This window comes from Phoenix dactylifera, unplaced genomic scaffold (assembly GCF_009389715.1).
Source record: "Phoenix dactylifera cultivar Barhee BC4 unplaced genomic scaffold, palm_55x_up_171113_PBpolish2nd_filt_p 000064F, whole genome shotgun sequence".
NCBI classification, from domain to species: domain Eukaryota; kingdom Viridiplantae; phylum Streptophyta; class Magnoliopsida; order Arecales; family Arecaceae; genus Phoenix; species Phoenix dactylifera.
In genome coordinates this window covers 2,016,969-2,033,860 of record NW_024067673.1, presented here as the reverse complement: position 1 = coordinate 2,033,860, position 16,892 = coordinate 2,016,969, and the positions used below count along the sequence as shown (strand labels likewise).

Genomic DNA, 16,892 nt, shown 5'->3' with positions numbered 1-16,892 from the left:
TTACTTCTACAAAATTATCACTTAAAAAACGAATAATTCATTATTTATAAATCACTAAAAAATATTTTACTAATCTAAGTATCTATAATTAATTTAAATTTGATATGTTTTAATTTTTTAAAAATAATGAAGAACAAATAGATGTCATAGATTTAATAATTATAGTTATATTAAAAATAAATGGAGAATAGCAATATCAAGATGATTATCTAATATTCCAACTTGATCGAGTTATGATCTTAAAAATAAAAATTTATAATGGGATTTAATTTTTTTTTGACTTGTCAATCTAACTGAATCATAAAAAACTTAGTAAGTACCAGCCTAGTTTTGATTCTTTTTAATAGACTTTTAATATAAATATTTTCATAAAGTTATTATTTGCATGTATATCTCTTTATATATATATATATATATAGTAATTTTATGAAAATATTTATATAATTTTATATATTAAAAAAGTATATATGCAAAAAAAAACTCAATTTTGAATCATCGGACGGTGAGACTTCTTCTTCTTCTTTTTTTTCCTTCTAGGCTGGGCGATTCATACCTGACGAGTACGGATATAAGGGTGGCCCAATACATTTAGAAACCTAAAGTGAACTTATTAAGAGATTTTTTTTAAATAATAATAAAAAATTTAATAAGTGTAAAATATTTTAAAAATTTATTTTAAAATAATTTGTCTAACTTTTTGAGATGCAAAATTACTAATCAAACTTCTGTACTAATAGAAATAACATCTATTTCTAAATCCTTTATCACTATTTTAATAGAAATTTTATTGAGCAATCTCCTACTTACATGGGCAAATCATATTTATTACTATCTGCAAATTTCTATAGTTCATAAAGCCATGAAGAGAAACTTAGCTTATGTTTATGAAAATATATCTACTTTCACGTATTTAACAAATTTAAGTGTCACTAGTTGGTAATCTTTAATTTAGCATATTCTTTGAGCTCTTCAAGATGTGATTAGACATAAAATCCGTTTCCATCCGAGGTCTTGCATATGAAAAGAGTATTTGCTCTCTTAGAAACATGATACAAGCTTTGGCAGCAAACTTTAATCACTAAAGAGATCAAAATATAGACAAATCGTACTAGGAAAAAATCAAAAATATGAAAATATGCACCTTCAATTAGCTGAGAATGCATTCAACACTCCCTCCCCCACTTAATCTACACACACAAAGAAAAACAAAGAATGCATACAATGATGTAAGAGTAAGAACAAAATGGTTAAAAATGTAAAATGATAACCAGAGCCACTAGAAGGCAAACATATAGCAGCATTTTTAAGAGGTAAACAAGATTTTCAAACGAATAGCATAATCTAACCAAAAAAAAAAAAAAATCCGAAGTCCCTAGGGCCCCAGACCTAGTTTCCCTTGGTTGGCTCTGGATTCCGAAAGTCATTCGTCATTCGCCATTTGGAACTGAAGTCTGAGATCAAAAAAAAAAAAAAAAGAAAACTAAAGTCGGAAGCTCACCTGGAGAGGGCGGAGGGCTGAGAAGGAGAACTGGAGAAGAGTCACTGGCACGCCGGCGACGCTGCCTCCCTGATTCCTCGTCACTCTCTTCGGCCGAGTGCGGAGTGTCGGCCTGATGGGGAGGACAAGGGTTCGCCGTCCTCGGAAGACAGAACTCGGCCGAATGGGCGAAAGATGTCGACGGAACTCGGAAGAACTAAGGCGGAACGAGAACTCTTCTTCGTCGGAGGAACTCAGGAACCGCCGAACAGGAAGGAAAAACTCAAGAAAACAAGAACTGAAGAAGAAGAGTTGAAGAAGATGGGTGACTACGACAGTTTACTGCCATTACTGGTTATCTAGGTTGCTGGTTTATGGCGGATGATCTGATGGAGAAGACGGGCTACGCTGGAGGCTGGAGCCTGGAGAAGATGGGCTGTGGATGGGTCACGGGGCACGAGCGGATGGCTAGGACGCTGCTATGGCCATGTTGGAGCCTGTCAGCTTGGAGCCTGGATGCCTACGAGCCTAGCGGCTACCGCCGGCCATGTTGGAGCCTGTCAGCTTGGAGTCTGGACGCCTACGAGCCTAGCGGCTACCGCCTACGTTGGAGAAGCTCTTCCGGAGGCTTTCCTTTAGGCCGAGGCCTTAAGCGACCGCCTACACTCAATAAAATCAGAAAACAGAATATCTCGGAGCACCCAAGGCAGCTCCCCATCCATAAGGTACTATCAGTATGGCTGGGCATGTAAAAGACCACCTAATCCGCAGCCCTATTAGACGGTGAGATCTGTTCGGGTACTGAAAATTTACAATGTTTGGCTGGTTGTAAGTTTGTGGGTACTGGAGGCTGTTACTGACGGAATGAAGTCGTCAAAGAATCCGTCCCGTATAGCAACTTGTCCTGCGGTCAAATTAGTGCGAGTCTGCAGCGTTGAAGTGGCTGCAATCGAATTGCAAGCCGCCTACAAGCCCCATCCACGGTGTTCCACAACAGCAGGTTTTGGGAATTACGGGAAGCATGATATAATTAATTTTAGTATTATGGGTTACATTAATAAAATTATGCGACATTCTTCTACTATATGTCATGACCCGACTCGCTAACACAAGCTGGGAACATGGCAATCAGCTGCACAGCCTATAAATTTTGGTCTATAAGACATGCAAGGTCTGTCTGAATTTTTCAATTTACAAATAGATATACATTAAAACAGAGTGGTAGAGGATGATAACTAAAAGGATTTCAACATTATTGATTTCATAGTTCAAATTAAGTTCAATTGGAAAAGTTATTGCCACCAAATTATACAATATTTTTTGCTACAAACTTGCTCAAATGAGGGAGAACCAGCTAAATTCTAATTCTTAGATGCTTATCCTATGATGTCGTCTGAGTTACTCCTCGGTATTTGGTAAAATAATGACAAAAAAATAAGTGTACTGGCAGCCCAATTGATTACCTCTACATCTCATCCATACATGCATGCATATGTGCGCATGCGTGCTAGACAAGGTAAAGCACATACAAGTGGAGACCCTTAAGCAATGATGAAGTGCATAATGCCTAGGTTCCTTGTCCAACAGGATTCTTAGTTACACTGAATATAATTGTTGATTTTATGGAAGATTTCAAGATGAATCCAGGGTGCTTTCAGTGGATATCTCAACTTGGATAAACTTGGCTCTTGTTGTTCCAATGTCTTGAATTATGCTATGTAACCAGTTTCTTCTACTCTTGGAAGAGAACTAAACATCTGGCTCTAGTCCACCCAGGTCTCTCTCTCCCTCCCCCAGTTACATAAATTTTCCCATTAACTTATATAATAAAAGAATAGCCAACCAGGAACTTATAAACTGAGTCATTCTCATAAACAATTAACCACTGCGCCAAGATTACAATTCCGATATCACACGGCCAACGCAAGAAGGTTCACAATCCTAAGGTAAACTCCTCAAGAATTGATCTACAAGACAGCTGTTTTTTCATTCTCAGGCCATTTCTTCTGACTCCCATTTCATCATCTATTTATGGTGGGAGTCATGATTAAAGACATAAATGTTACAATATTAATCTTTCTCAACTGTACCCAGGAACACATAAGAGAAGCACACTGTGATGTCGTTGCCCCGAGCAACTTGCTGGTTATCACTACAACATATTCAGAAGCCTCATCTGCACTCTGAAGCCAGCCAGCAACCGTTTCCCAGGGAACTAGCTTTAGTATTCAAGCATTCACCAATTAACATGGATCTTAGCCATGCTGTCTATTCGTTACTGGCATGCAATTTGGACATCCATCATGCTAGGAAAGGTCATGAAATTCATTAGTTACCCAAAAATGTCTTCTTTCATAAATAATGCTTGGCTCTCAGGTGGGCACTGAAGCTGTTCATAGTTCAGCTGCCTGGATGCTTCATACAAAGCAATGCCCACACTGACAGAGAGGTTCAGGCAGCGAACGTAAGTTTCAACCATTGGAATTCGGATGGTTCCACCACCAAGACCTTCTGTGCTGCAGTCAAGCAACACTTCTGGTGGCAGCCCACAAGTCTCAGAACCAAATACTAGCCAGTCACCTTGTCGGTACGAGAAATCCTGAAAAAGATAAGAACATAGATGTATTAATATGAGAAAACTGGAAAGAATGTGCCTCCAGATCAAGTGACATGACCTACTTCTATAGGCAAAGCCAGTATGGTATGAGGACAGGCACATTAGACACAACAAATTCTTAATGGGCGTAAAAGGCTAAAAGGTAGAAAGTCCACGCTCCATACGTTGCTGCACTATCCTAACGAGAAAAACAATGCCCTCAAGCTATGGAGGAAATGAGTCGAAAAAAGAAAAGGAGCAGAGAGGGGGGGAAAACAGGAGCATCAACAAGCAGAGGAGCCAGAAAACTCTCAAAGACTTCTGAATATCTATAATGGCAGGGGAAATCTTGCATAATCTACCTGTCTGGAGATTTTTTTTTTTTTAAAAAAAAAATTGCTGCATTTTGGATGCCTGAAATGATAAACCTGAGTGCAGATTACCAACAAGCTCTCAAAAGACATGCATGCATATCTTATACAGAGCGAAGGACCTTTTTTTGAGACAATATGGAAGGACGTTCAAGTGTTAACAGGTCATCAGAACAGAGTCTACAGGGCAGGATGACAATAATAGCAGTCCAACAAATTATGCCTACTCACTGAGTGGATGCTTGCGCCTCTCTTGGTAAATGCCAAGAGTCGTTTTTCTCCATCCTGAAATAGAGCAACTAAATGAATAAACATCAAAGTAGAGAATAAGAGGAGCCTCATAAAATTTCTAGCCAGAAAATTATATACCTGTTGTCTGAAATAGTCTCGAAATTCAGCCCACGAGCCATGAATCTTCACAACCACATACCTATATTAAGATGGTTAAGTTGGACACAGCAGTGCAATTACTAACATTTTGACAAAAATAGATTACTCAATCAGATAGGACCTTATTAAGGAGTTTATAGGCATTAGCTCTGCTAGGGAGCCAAGAAAAGTCCCAGAATATTTGTATGGTGCATTAGAGATTTGCATATGAGCTGCTAAAACTGAGTGAATTGTTTTCTAAGTTCAAACTGGATCGGCATGGTAACTGACAAGCATATAAGCAATACAGTAAGAAACCCTCGTGTGATCATCTGTAACCATAGGATACGGCCAATAATCCAATCCAGCACGCTTGAGTTTGGAATCTTCTATCTTATATCCTAAGGGCTGAAAGAAAAGAAAATGATTAGCATCAGACCAACAAACCCCAAATATTGCAACAACATAACAACAATATAAAGAAAACATCTTAGTAAATTGGGATAAGCTCAGTTGATCTTTAAATTAATTGATCCTTCCCTTCCTTTTTTGACTCTTCAAATATTCTTTAATATTTTTTCCTCACCAAGATCGTTTATAGTTTATGTTAAATATATCAAAAAATACCAGAGTATATAGCCTCACTTTCCCTTCAATCTGGGCCACCCTACACCCTCATGTACTCATTTCCAAAGTTTTCAGTCATGGTATCGGACCCCATACTAGTAACTTATTGGTACAAGCCAGGTTGTTATGGTAAACCCCTATACTAATACATAGTACACTGCTGGAGGCGAGACAACAGCTATACCATATATCAGTAGGTACCGTATCAACTATCAAGTGCTCAGAAGGTACCAATACCTTATTGGGGTGGTATGATACATCCAATACTGGAAGGCACAAGGTACAGAAAACCTTGTTCATTTCTAACTCATCCTTTCTTGCCTTTACTATTCTGACCTAACTCCAAGTATATTTGGATTCATGAACTATTTTTTACACCTATGTTGGTTCAATGTTTGTTTTATAGGATATCTTTTATAAGTCTTGATAACAAGCTAGAATCTGGATACATCACGACATTCACCCAAAGAGTACTAGAAAACTAAAAAGAAAATAAAAACTTAAAAATAGCATTATAACTATAAGACAAAATTCCACAACTCCGATGACCAAAAGTACGCATTGCACACATGATCAGAATTCAGTACTAGTCTTACCTCGACAAGATGTAGGCCAACGGCTGATGCTGCACATGTTCTGGCAATGGATCCAGTGTTTCCAGGAATCTGCCAAGGTGCCAAAAACAATTCATTTCAATGTCAGCCACCAAAGACTCATGTCAAGTGCAGCCCATCAGCAAGTAAGCTGCAACCTGAATGGGGAATGGGGCAATTCATAAACTTGATATCATCAAATCATGTTATAGTTTATCTTTATTGTTGAATTATATGAATAGACATATCACAGAAGTAGGTGGTAGCTGTGTTGTGTACTCCAATTTCTTGATGTCAAGTTCCTAAGCGATTTTAAGTTCTGATCAAGGAATTCAATGTTGTCATTTCAGGGTACATACAAACAGATATACCTCTTTAACTTATGCTTAAATGAATGTGCCTCAACTGCTAAATCACATCCCTGCCCCATCTATATTGTAATGGTCAAGGAGTGGAACTCAAAACGCAAATCACATACATAAATGGAGGTGAAAATATCTATAATGTCTTCAAAAAGGAACTTTGTACAACAGAGGGTAATGTGATTTCATGACTATAGACATTTATGATTATAACAATGAAAATAGGAAGGACACTAGCTGTACCTTGAAACTAATATAAGCAAAGATATGCTAAGTTCAATGCAGTAGACCAAAGCTCTTTTGAATTCCATTTGTTTAGAGATACATGTTCAGAGAACAAATATGTAGATGACTTACATGAAAGAACAAGACAACAGAATTCAACATAACCTACCTGAGGAGAAACAAGCACCACTTGAAGAAGTTTGGCACGTGAAACCTCATTGACACCTTTAGCAGAACCATTGCAACATGTATTTGCATCAGCTCTTTCAACTGCCTGAACTGTAATTGGGAAAATATAATTTCTTTCATCAAGCAGTGGTTGAGGTTGGATAGCTGGTAATGGGTTAAAGAACTTAGTTCTTGCAGGAAAGTGTTCAATGAATTTTTCATAGAGTAGATTTGGTTAGCAAAAGATGCAAAAGATCATCGCCATCATAGACTCCCAATAATTACTTAAACTATATTTTTTTGATGAAAGCCATAATTACTTAGACTGTAGTTCCCATTTCAATACCATACAAATGTGTCCCATTTCCTTTCTAATCAGTAGTCATATTTCCATTCAAATGCCTCTCATAAACTATGAGTCAGATTTGGGAATATACTATACCACAATGAGATCCAAATCCAAAATATATCTTCAAGACTAAAAATGTCGGTAATATACTATAATCTCAAAGGTCACTTTAATGCACTATCCCTGCACCAAAAGCACCAAAGGCACTTAATTGTTTTCTGAGATAACATACTAAAGAAACTTAAACCACTACAAAATACAAACCTAATGATTCTAGGTCTCCCTCAATGCATCACAAATATAATCAACAAATGACTAAAAATGGTCATTGCAGACCATTGCAAAGTTGAACTGAAAACTGACAAGCAATCAAAATAAAATAACTAAACAACCACAGAAGAAACCACTGCGGCGCCTGCTTTCAAAGGTAAGATTGTTCATTCCCACAAAATGCCATTGCATTTTAATCAGTTGCATTTTCACCTTCAAACGAGCCCACTACTCCAAAAAAAAAAAAAAAACCTATATGGAGTTCAAAAGCAAATATTTTGCAAGAAAAGCAACACATAATATGTCATTCGTCGTAATTTATGTTTTCACTGATGCCCAATATCTTATTTTGTTTGCATAAGTAGCTATCAACAATCACATTAATCCAAATAACCGTTAAACAAAATCCTCAATGTCTGCAATGTACTTCACATTACGGACAATCTTTTCCCTGATTCGATTAAACAATCGAGTTTTAAAGTTTGTTAAAGTTAAATTAAGTAAACTTAAATCACGATGACAATAAATAGTTTCAAACAACCACCAACATCTTTTGCTACTTTAATGTTGAGTAAATCTAGATCACAAGAATAAGATATTCAAACTCGAATAGAAGATAGAAAGATGGAAGCTTACAAGAGCAGGAGAGAGGCTTGGGCGACGCAGCGGAGTGGAGGAAGATCGAGGGTTTTTGGGGTCTTGCGGGACGCGAGGGCTTGTTCTCGCTTAGGTCTGCGAGGAGAGCGGGACGGATAGGGGAGCGGGGACGGAGATATACCGGCGAGCACCGCAGGTTTAGTGTTCGGAGGCCGGTCGGTTCCATGACCTCAGCCGCTCGTGCTCGGGTTATCTCTTTTCTCGCCGGCTGCGCACCGAGACGGCTGGGTACACGAGCGGCCCGTTTTATTTTATTTTTTATTTTTTTAATTTTTACTTATTTTTATCAAAAATGAAAAATAACAAAGCTGTGGATGAGAGATCCAAAGAATCTCTCCGAAATGCTGGACGGTATAAGCGGTGACCCAGTTAGCAACTTTATTTACCTTCTAATGACTGATATATATATATATATGGCTTGGAAGGCGCTATGATTTTTTGCTATTTTGTGGATGTCGCATAGTAGAGGGTGCACCATGCGAATGGACCATTGCTCAGCGCCTAAGTAGAGAGAGCCGACGTTTCTTTCGCCTTGGACGGCTGGGCCATGTTCTTAGCCAAGCCTTGGAGGCTTGACCAGGTCGAAAATTATGTATGGATATCAATTGGCCGACTATGTTATGTTATTTCAGATTGGATAATGGTGATTACATACTCAGAATTTATTCGGCATATTTCATATACTTTTCAACAATTTCGTCTCCTTGACATCTTCAATTGCAAATGGTTCTTCTCTCTCTCATCAATCAAATGGTAGCAGCGCAGTGCAAGATATGGAACAACCCATAAATCAGGCCCAATGGGCCATTGGACCTACAACCCATGAGGTCCTTGCTTATGCCGTTGAATCATGTGTCTTCTTTTTTTCTGAAAAATAAAAAAGAAAAGAAAATCATGTGTCTTTCTTTGATTCTTTGAGAAATCTAGCATATTAAAACTACAAACACTTCAAGCTTACAATTGCCTTTTAAAAAGAAGCTAAATACCAGCCGTCAAGCTAAGTGCCAATCAATTATCAGTCTACCATAAAATCTTGTGTGAAGATTTATGGGAGGGCCGATGTTTTAAATCTAAGGGCATTCTAGCCATCTTATTGTGATAAAATGGGATCAGGATGGTATGGGATTTCAAAACCCACAAAGAAGAAGAAGAAATAAAAAAGAAGGGGAGAAGAAGAAAAGTAAAAAAGGAGTGAAGGAAAGAAGACAAGAAAAAGAAAAGATAGAGACAATGAGAAAAAAAAAAAAAGAGCAAAGGAAAGAAAGAAGAAATATAAAAGAAAAAAGAGGAGAGGAAAAGAAGAGGAAGAAAGGAAAAAAAAAGTGAAAGAAAGAATAAAACAAAGAAAGAAAGAAGGAGGAAGAAAAAGATAGATATGAAAATAATAATAATAATAAAAGAAATTAAAAAAATTAAATAAAAAAAGGAAATAAAAAAGAAAAAGAGAAAGAATATTTATTGGGATGCTCGGCTGGAATACCTGTGAGATAAAGTTGGATAGCAGGGCATCCCGTTTACATGGAGAAACCAAGATATTCCATCCTACACGGTTTAAAATTTCAGGCCCAAAAGAATAGTTTCAAAGTTTGGGTTTAATATCAAAACAATAAATATCTCTAGTTGTGTTAGATTATATAGCATCCCAGCTTCTAGTTTATAGTTAAATTTCAAAGAGGGAACAATCTTTTATAGGTCCCACTTCAGACTAGACATTTGAAGTAGTTACAATTGTTGTGTGATCTATCCCCACGGCTAGATGTGGTCGCAAGCTCATTTCTTACTGAATAACTTTGTTCGAGCTTAGCGTGACCAGATTTGGCCCATGCCGCTCAGTACGAACCAATATCAATATAAACGTCTCTAAACTATACTATAACAAATGGTCCACAATTACATCCAAGGATGGAAAATTTACGACTTTGGGACAAGAGCTTTACTTCTTTAATTTACTAGTTCTCAATGAGCCTTGTATAAACAAGCTGCATTATTTAGGCTTCGCAGAAAACCGACTACTATTAGCCTTTTATGCCCAATTTTTCGCCCTCTCTGTTGTCCAAACCGAAACCCACTAGATGGAAGTTGTATCATTCACATGAGAGAAGGATTTACCTTTATGCGAATCCATCATCGGATTGTATAATAATTGCTTCAAAATCTGTACATGTAGTTGATTGAAAAAGTTTGGAGTATTTTGAGATCTGTGTGAATTGGGATCCGACAGTAAGAAGATCGATCATTCTTTTCCTCCGAAGCGTCCTTTTTATGGTTGTTTGGTGAGAACACGATGTTTCTAGGAGAAGGCACATCCTTTCATTCATGAAAGCTTTCAGAAACATGAATACCACGAATGGCTCTTCCTAGGCATATGATAGCCATCAATATCCATCCACTCGACTGCTACTCTCAGGTGTTCAGATGCTTGCATGAGCACCATAGGATGTCACAAATATTGCGATCGTAAATCATATCCAAGGCATTGTAGACTAAGGTTGCAAATGGGTCAAGTTGATCCGTAACTCGATTCGATCCAATCCGCTTAGATCCGACCTGATCTATTTTAGAAGACCTATAGAGCCGAATCGAGTTCTAAAATTGTACTCGTTCTATTTTTCAGGTCGGATCTGAATTTACTAAATCTCAACCCAATCCGAATCCGATCCGACCCATTATTTTTGGATCAATTTTGAATCGTTTATCCAACGAAGTAGACTAAACATTTTGAGAAGGCATCTCTTCTATCTTTGGAAAGCAATCAAAACCAGTATTGCAAGTTAACGTAAAATTCTATAAAAAATTTAAATCCTGAGATCACAACCATCCGATTTGCTTGCATTGGATGCGCTTGTTATCGGTAGCGTCCAAAGACAAGCATCCATTCAGCCATACGTTCCTTTAGAAGCTGGCCGTCCGGTTAAGGGTCCGGTCCCTCTTCTCTTTCCATTAATTTCTCGTCCTTATCAAGTCATTTGGCAGGTCTGGCTTCTTCTTCTTGGTCGTGGCCCTGATGGCCCATGCAAGAGGTGACGCATCCACATTTAGTTCAATATCCGCATGGAAATAATTGATGCTTATCCTATGAGGACTCGCCTCTATTTTAGGTTCTTCCCTCCTTTCTTCTCTACAGTTCTGCTAGTTTTCCCGTTGGGAAAAAGAGAAGCAGCATCCCAGCCAACTAATGGAACCATATCAACATGTATGGATCTCAGAATCCAAGCCAGAAAAGATGTCACGAGACCATATCCAATGCTACAATACCCCTATATGGAAGGGGTGGGGGATAAGGCTCCAAAGGACGGGTATGATTTCAATAACATGGAAGAATGCTATCTCGATAGGCCCACATCTCCTCCTTCCAAAGCTGTCTTTTAGATAGCTACAAGCAACTGGAGTCATTCGGAAATATGATGACGGGAACAAAGAGACCTCCACCAAGGCGTACAAACATGAGCATATTTCTCCCATTTTGGTATCATATTGTGAGTGGAAGCAAGAACCTTCAAGATAATGCAAGTCCACATGACTTGTTTCCCCCCAACCAACCTAAACCATATCCTTCATCAGGCCTATCATGGCTTCCTTATTTTATAATGGGGAGTTGCCATCCTTGTCTTGTTTGTCTTACACCTCACTCTTTTTTGGACTATTGCGGCTACTAAACAGACCATGACTATTGGTGGAGAAATTATACCATATACTGTGAGCTACATGGTTGTGCGCTCTGCAGTTTACCTCATATTCTTCCTATAGACCCCACTCATCATTCACTCGTTTCGATGATTGCCTCACAGGAAGGAGACGAGCTGATTGGCATGATGCACGGCCATGTTGGTGCATACGGTGTAGGGTATAATTTGTCCTATTTAGTGTATCAGGTCGCATCAAGGATCCAGCCTATGTACGTAGCTTGGACCCATATGTAGTAGGTCATGCTTCCAGGTTTTGGAAGTTGGAACTACATGTTAAAATCGGAATTTAATCCCAGATTAATTCATAGAGAGCATGATGTTAAATTTTAACTGTTGGCAAGGGCTAAGACATGCCCAACTTAAGTTAGACCCCAACACAGAATGACAATCAAGCATCGGTTTCCCACGCCACGTAACCTCAGGCCTAAATGTGACCATCTCATAACCAAATATATTCATATATTGAAACCAAAATCTACCAACTCAAGATAACAGCCCATCTTAGCCATCTTTCAGTGCTCCAATGGCTTCTTAATTTTGCAACAAGTGCTCTCTTTTGGATTTTATTATTTCACTAATCACATTTGTACATATCTGCCGAGATCAGAAATTTTCGTACTCTACTTTGAAATTTAAAAATATCCGAGTGTTTTCATTGCTAAGATCATGCATGTGTGTCATATATATCTTACACCACACCTTCAATGTTACATGGTTCTTCCTGCTACACGAAATAATTGAAATGCCAAATGTTCATTGTGGTTAAGAGGATCTTGCTGCTAATGCCTCAAACGAGGATAATACTGCTAAGTTATGCACTAATTGGTATTAGTTATTTTCAAAATCAATAGATTTGTAGCAATTGACAACAACTATGAGCTCACTTAATTGAAGCCTCTTCCAGTCTCCCCTAAGGTCTTGCCCTTGGAGGAGTTCCAGGTTTAAATCTTGGATGTTGTTCGAAAAAACAATAGGCCATAGCAATAAATTTTATGGGAATCGACATGAAAAAGATTCGCCAATTGCATGAAGTCCCATTGCGATAAACTGTTATAGGTTCGAAGATATGTTACTATACAAGTGATGGTTCGAGCATAGGATACCCATGCTATCTTCTATAAGAAGAAGATCATGTAATAGTAGAGCAAAAGATATAAGATCTGTTGGTATGTTTTGCAATAAGTGATTCTTGGACCTGCTTGCGACGTTCACCAAATGAGTGCTTCATCATGGATTCGAGAGGAGTTTCGAGTTTAGCCAATTTGCAAAACAGATGCTCGAGAATAGTCATGGTGCATCGCGGTCTTGGAACATTCGTGCTTTTGGTAGCCTAAAATGCTGCCATAAAGGAGACAAGAGAGATAAATGTCGCGAACGAATTCCATCTCAGGAATCAGAAACCAAGAATCATGCTGCGAAATAAGGATTTTAATTAAAATCCAACCATATATTTGATGAATATAGATTATTTATTTATTTAGAGAATAATGCTATGACTAAGGCTCCATTTGGCAGAGCGTTTGCTGGGTCAAAAAATATTTTCTGACTCTTCAAAGATACTTTTGGATAGAATAAAAATTGGAAAGCTGTTTTACCAGAAAGTTGAAAATGTCCACTTAGGAGAAGCTCTAAAAAGAAGTTTTTTCGGAATAGTACTTTTAGCACGTGTCAGAAAGCTGTTCTAGATTTATAAAATTTTTCTTTTTATAAAAGCATTACTTCAAAAAATTCTGCTTGAAAAAACTTTACTTCTGAAAGATTTACTGTCAACAGCTTTGCTAAACAGAATGGATACACATGCAATTCAATATTAAAAAAATAATTTTCATGTAGAAAAATGATAGAAATCACGCACCCTATCTTTTTCTATGTATCGCACCAATCTATGGTTGGAAAATCAAACTCATAAACTGATATTGAATAGATGGGTGAATGGTGGCAACACTCTTTTCTACTATTTTTCTTTTTTCTTTTTCGCAAGTCTAATAACTTCAGTTCTTTTTTTTCCTCTCGAAGAGAATACCACTACAATTAAGCAGACCCATTAAACTGGGGAACATTCCAAATATCTATACCAGCTTTACTGCGACGGGAATATAGGGAGCACAATCTTCATAAGACTAGGCTCTTGCGTCATTAAAGCAAGGCCATTATTCTAAATTCCTGCCATGAAATGGACGTGATTCTCTATGGGCTTGTAAGGAATCTCTGCAACCTTGGGGCATGGCAGGCTATGAATTGGACAGTCCACTAAATGAAATTCTTGTAGTGATAATTATGCTCTCTTATTCATAGCCTCTTTGGGAGTAAATGGAACATATTCTTAAGAACACAGGAGCATAGCATATGGGATATGATACCTTCTTTTCCAAGGGCACACGAATCTTGAGGCTGCTTCCTGGAGCTTCCTGGAACCGACCTGCATCAAATTCTAATCCAACTAGCTGCCGGATTCGTGCATATATAGCAAGAATAAAGGGCGACAAATTCTTGTGAAAGTTTGTTTGGATATTCCTACAAGATTGGATTGAAAATTTTATAGAAATTGGATTTAGCATATCCAGCACATATCTTCTAAACTATATTTAATATTATAGAATATGAGATATGACCCAGCTTATGTCAATTGGATCTCTTTCAGTTCATTCATGCATGGAGGATGGAAAAAAAAAAAAAAAAATCTGATGAGGTCTTTTTTTTTTCTTCCTATAAGTTCGGGCCAGTCTACTCTAAAAAAATTCTTTTAAATACTGTGAATATAGGCCTAACCTTACGCTTGTGAATGTTGTTGGATCGTACTGGATTATTCAAACAGGCTCTTAGTATCACAAAAGTCCCTTGATGCTCGAAATTCTAGGGTCAACCTCTTGATGGAGATATTTTAGGAATCAACAAGCTGACCTACGTATTCTAAAAGTCAAGATCTGAAAGGTCCCAATGGATGCTTTCTCTTGGATCCTTGGCAGGGAACCAATGCTTAATGAAGAACTTTCAATATAATACAAGCTTGGCATATTATAATAGCAAAGGTGTTTAGCTAAGGGTAAGTCCGCTGCAAACATAAAATTACTTCACTTTGATTTGGAAATTATAGGTTTGAAATACAAAACAGCATCTCCACGTAGAAAGGTAAGGTTTCCTCGATAGTTGGAGGATTATCTTTTTCAAAAGAAATAATTTAAAAAAAGGGAATCTAGCTATGTGGAACCAAATCGTTCACAAGTCCCACTTTGACGGATGAAATGGACAATTAGATTCCGTAAGGGATGAACTGTCACTAAAATTTAAGTCCTTGTTTATTTAGAATTCTTTTCGGAGCTGCGTGGAACTAAGTGGTTCACAAAGTCCCAGTTTGACTGATGAAATGGGCGGTTAGATTCCGTAAGGGATGAACTATGTCATTAACAACTAAATCCATGTTTATTAAGCATTCTTTCCGAAGATCCTATGCAACCCCACCGTCACTATTAAAATAAAGAGCAAGAGTTTAAGCTCATAATTAATCGGTGAGATCCTTCACCCCCTAATTCCTCTCCAAATGGAAAAGTACAAGTTGTTAGTGGGTTTTAACAGCATTTGGTTTTATAAAGAACTCCCAGATACATTGGGTCATCATAAAAGCCAGCATTTTATTTTTAAAATTTTTTTGTTCTATCTCTTTTACTTGCTGACTTTAGGTACCACTCACATCCGTTGAGTTGTCGCTGTAAAATAATAATAATAATAATAATAATAATAATAATAATAATAATAATAATAATAATAATAATAATAATAAAAATTTCATCCAATGGCAACCCAGTAACTTCACTTGATAAATGGAGCACATAATTGTACTCCTCTCATGATACCACTCTGGGTGGTCAGGCGGGCGAAATATTCGAAGGTTCCATCAGATCTCTGGTCGTCTTTTTGGCAAAGCAAAAGCCCCTCCTTAGATTGGTCGCTGGAAGACACGCCGGTGCCGTGAAGGGACACGTGTCGAGTGATCAAACTCCAGCTAACGCCGTCTGATGGGTTCTCTGTCTTTTCAACCCTGGATCCAACTCTAACAAACCTCGAGGGCACAATTATTAAAGTGGGCTTTTAAATCATTAATCTCTTTTACTGGACGGTAACAGCTGGCCATCACGTGGGGTTAGAGGTTAATTATCCCCTCAAAGGCGGTTTAATCCCTTCTTAATGATATAAATTTTGGTGTCCTTTGCGGGGACGAAAGAGGGAACGCGTGCCCCTGCTTCTCCCACGTTCGGGGCAGGGGCGAAGCGGCCCGTGAACACGCGCCGAGCACGGGGGGCGCTAGATCCGATACCGGATAAAATAACTGGAATGCCCTCGAAGCGCATCTGATTTAAGTATTTAACACAGAGAACGTTAAAAAGGAAGCATAAAAAAAAAAAGAGCATATGAAATGCTTTCTCACTCATATTATTTACTTCCTTTTGATCTGGCAAATTGTACCTAAATTAAAGCCATATGAAATAATGTTGTTACCAAAAAAAAATATAAATAAATTATGCAAGAATAAATATTCGGAGATACGGTTCTTATTTAGAGGAAGAAATAATGTAATAGGGGAATGAAATATAGTAGGACAAATTACCGGTCATGATTCCATCTATTTATATTTGGACCATCTGACTCAAAGCAATTGGTGCGGACACCAGTGCCAGGTCAGCCAATCGCTACAGGATCCAGCCAGCTCAGCGGATCCCAGCCGATTCAGCCAGCCTGATTTTATTTTAGATTTGATCTATTTTAGTTGGATTTGTTTTATGTTGATTGGGTTTGTTTGCATATTGTCATTTGGATTTATTTGCATATTGTCATTTTAGGGCTTTCTTGGAATTGTTTTATTTGTAGGGGTGTTGTCCAATTCCTATCTACCTAAAAATATGCTAGACAGATCGATATTAAAATCGACAAACAAAGTTTAAATTAATTTTACTCTTACCTATTCTACTCGAAGAATAATGGTCGTAAGAGGTCGATCCACAGAGAAACGATTGGAGTTGCATAAAAATTAAAACGTTCACTCGGATTCGAAATCGATTCTTGAATAACAAAAAAAAAAATATTACTTCGAGGATGTTTGAATGATTCTCTGGGCTACCAGAGAATATTTTATATTTGAAATTAACT

At 37.7% G+C, this 16,892-nt stretch overlaps 1 protein-coding gene across 2 annotated transcripts; it reads right to left on the bottom strand.

The window, feature by feature from the left end:
- Positions 1 to 3,327: 3,327 nt before the first annotated feature.
- LOC103696644 (putative tRNA (cytidine(34)-2'-O)-methyltransferase) lies at positions 3,328 to 8,317 on the bottom strand. Of its 2 annotated transcripts, none has more exons than XM_039116164.1 (7): positions 8,044 to 8,317; positions 6,790 to 6,953; positions 6,037 to 6,105; positions 5,163 to 5,221; positions 4,814 to 4,874; positions 4,676 to 4,729; positions 3,328 to 4,076 (listed from the first exon to the last, which is right to left on the bottom strand). In XM_039116164.1, exons 1-7 carry the CDS (start codon positions 8,228 to 8,230, stop codon positions 3,810 to 3,812), a joined length of 861 nt encoding a protein of 286 aa, XP_038972092.1. In that variant the 5' UTR covers positions 8,231 to 8,317; the 3' UTR covers positions 3,328 to 3,809. The 2 variants fall into 2 exon arrangements, with proteins under 2 accessions (XP_038972092.1, XP_008776551.1); XM_008778329.4 differs by having other exon boundaries at positions 6,790 to 6,899; positions 8,044 to 8,312.
- Positions 8,318 to 16,892: the final 8,575 nt, after the last annotated feature.

What these genes read in the sequence shown, in the direction of transcription:
- LOC103696644 (XM_039116164.1), bottom strand. Translation starts at nt 8,230, where the DNA reads ATGGAACCGACCGGCCTCCGAACACTAAACCTGCGGTGCTCGCCGGTA. An exon ending in TTGGCCTACATCTTGTCGAG is followed by an intron (nt 5,222 to 6,036) that starts GTAAGACTAGTA and finishes CTTTTCTTTCAG; the next exon opens with CCCTTAGGATATAAGATAGA. An exon ending in GAGACTATTTCAGACAACAG is followed by an intron (nt 4,730 to 4,813) that starts GTATATAATTTT and finishes GCTCTATTTCAG; the next exon opens with GATGGAGAAAAACGACTCTT.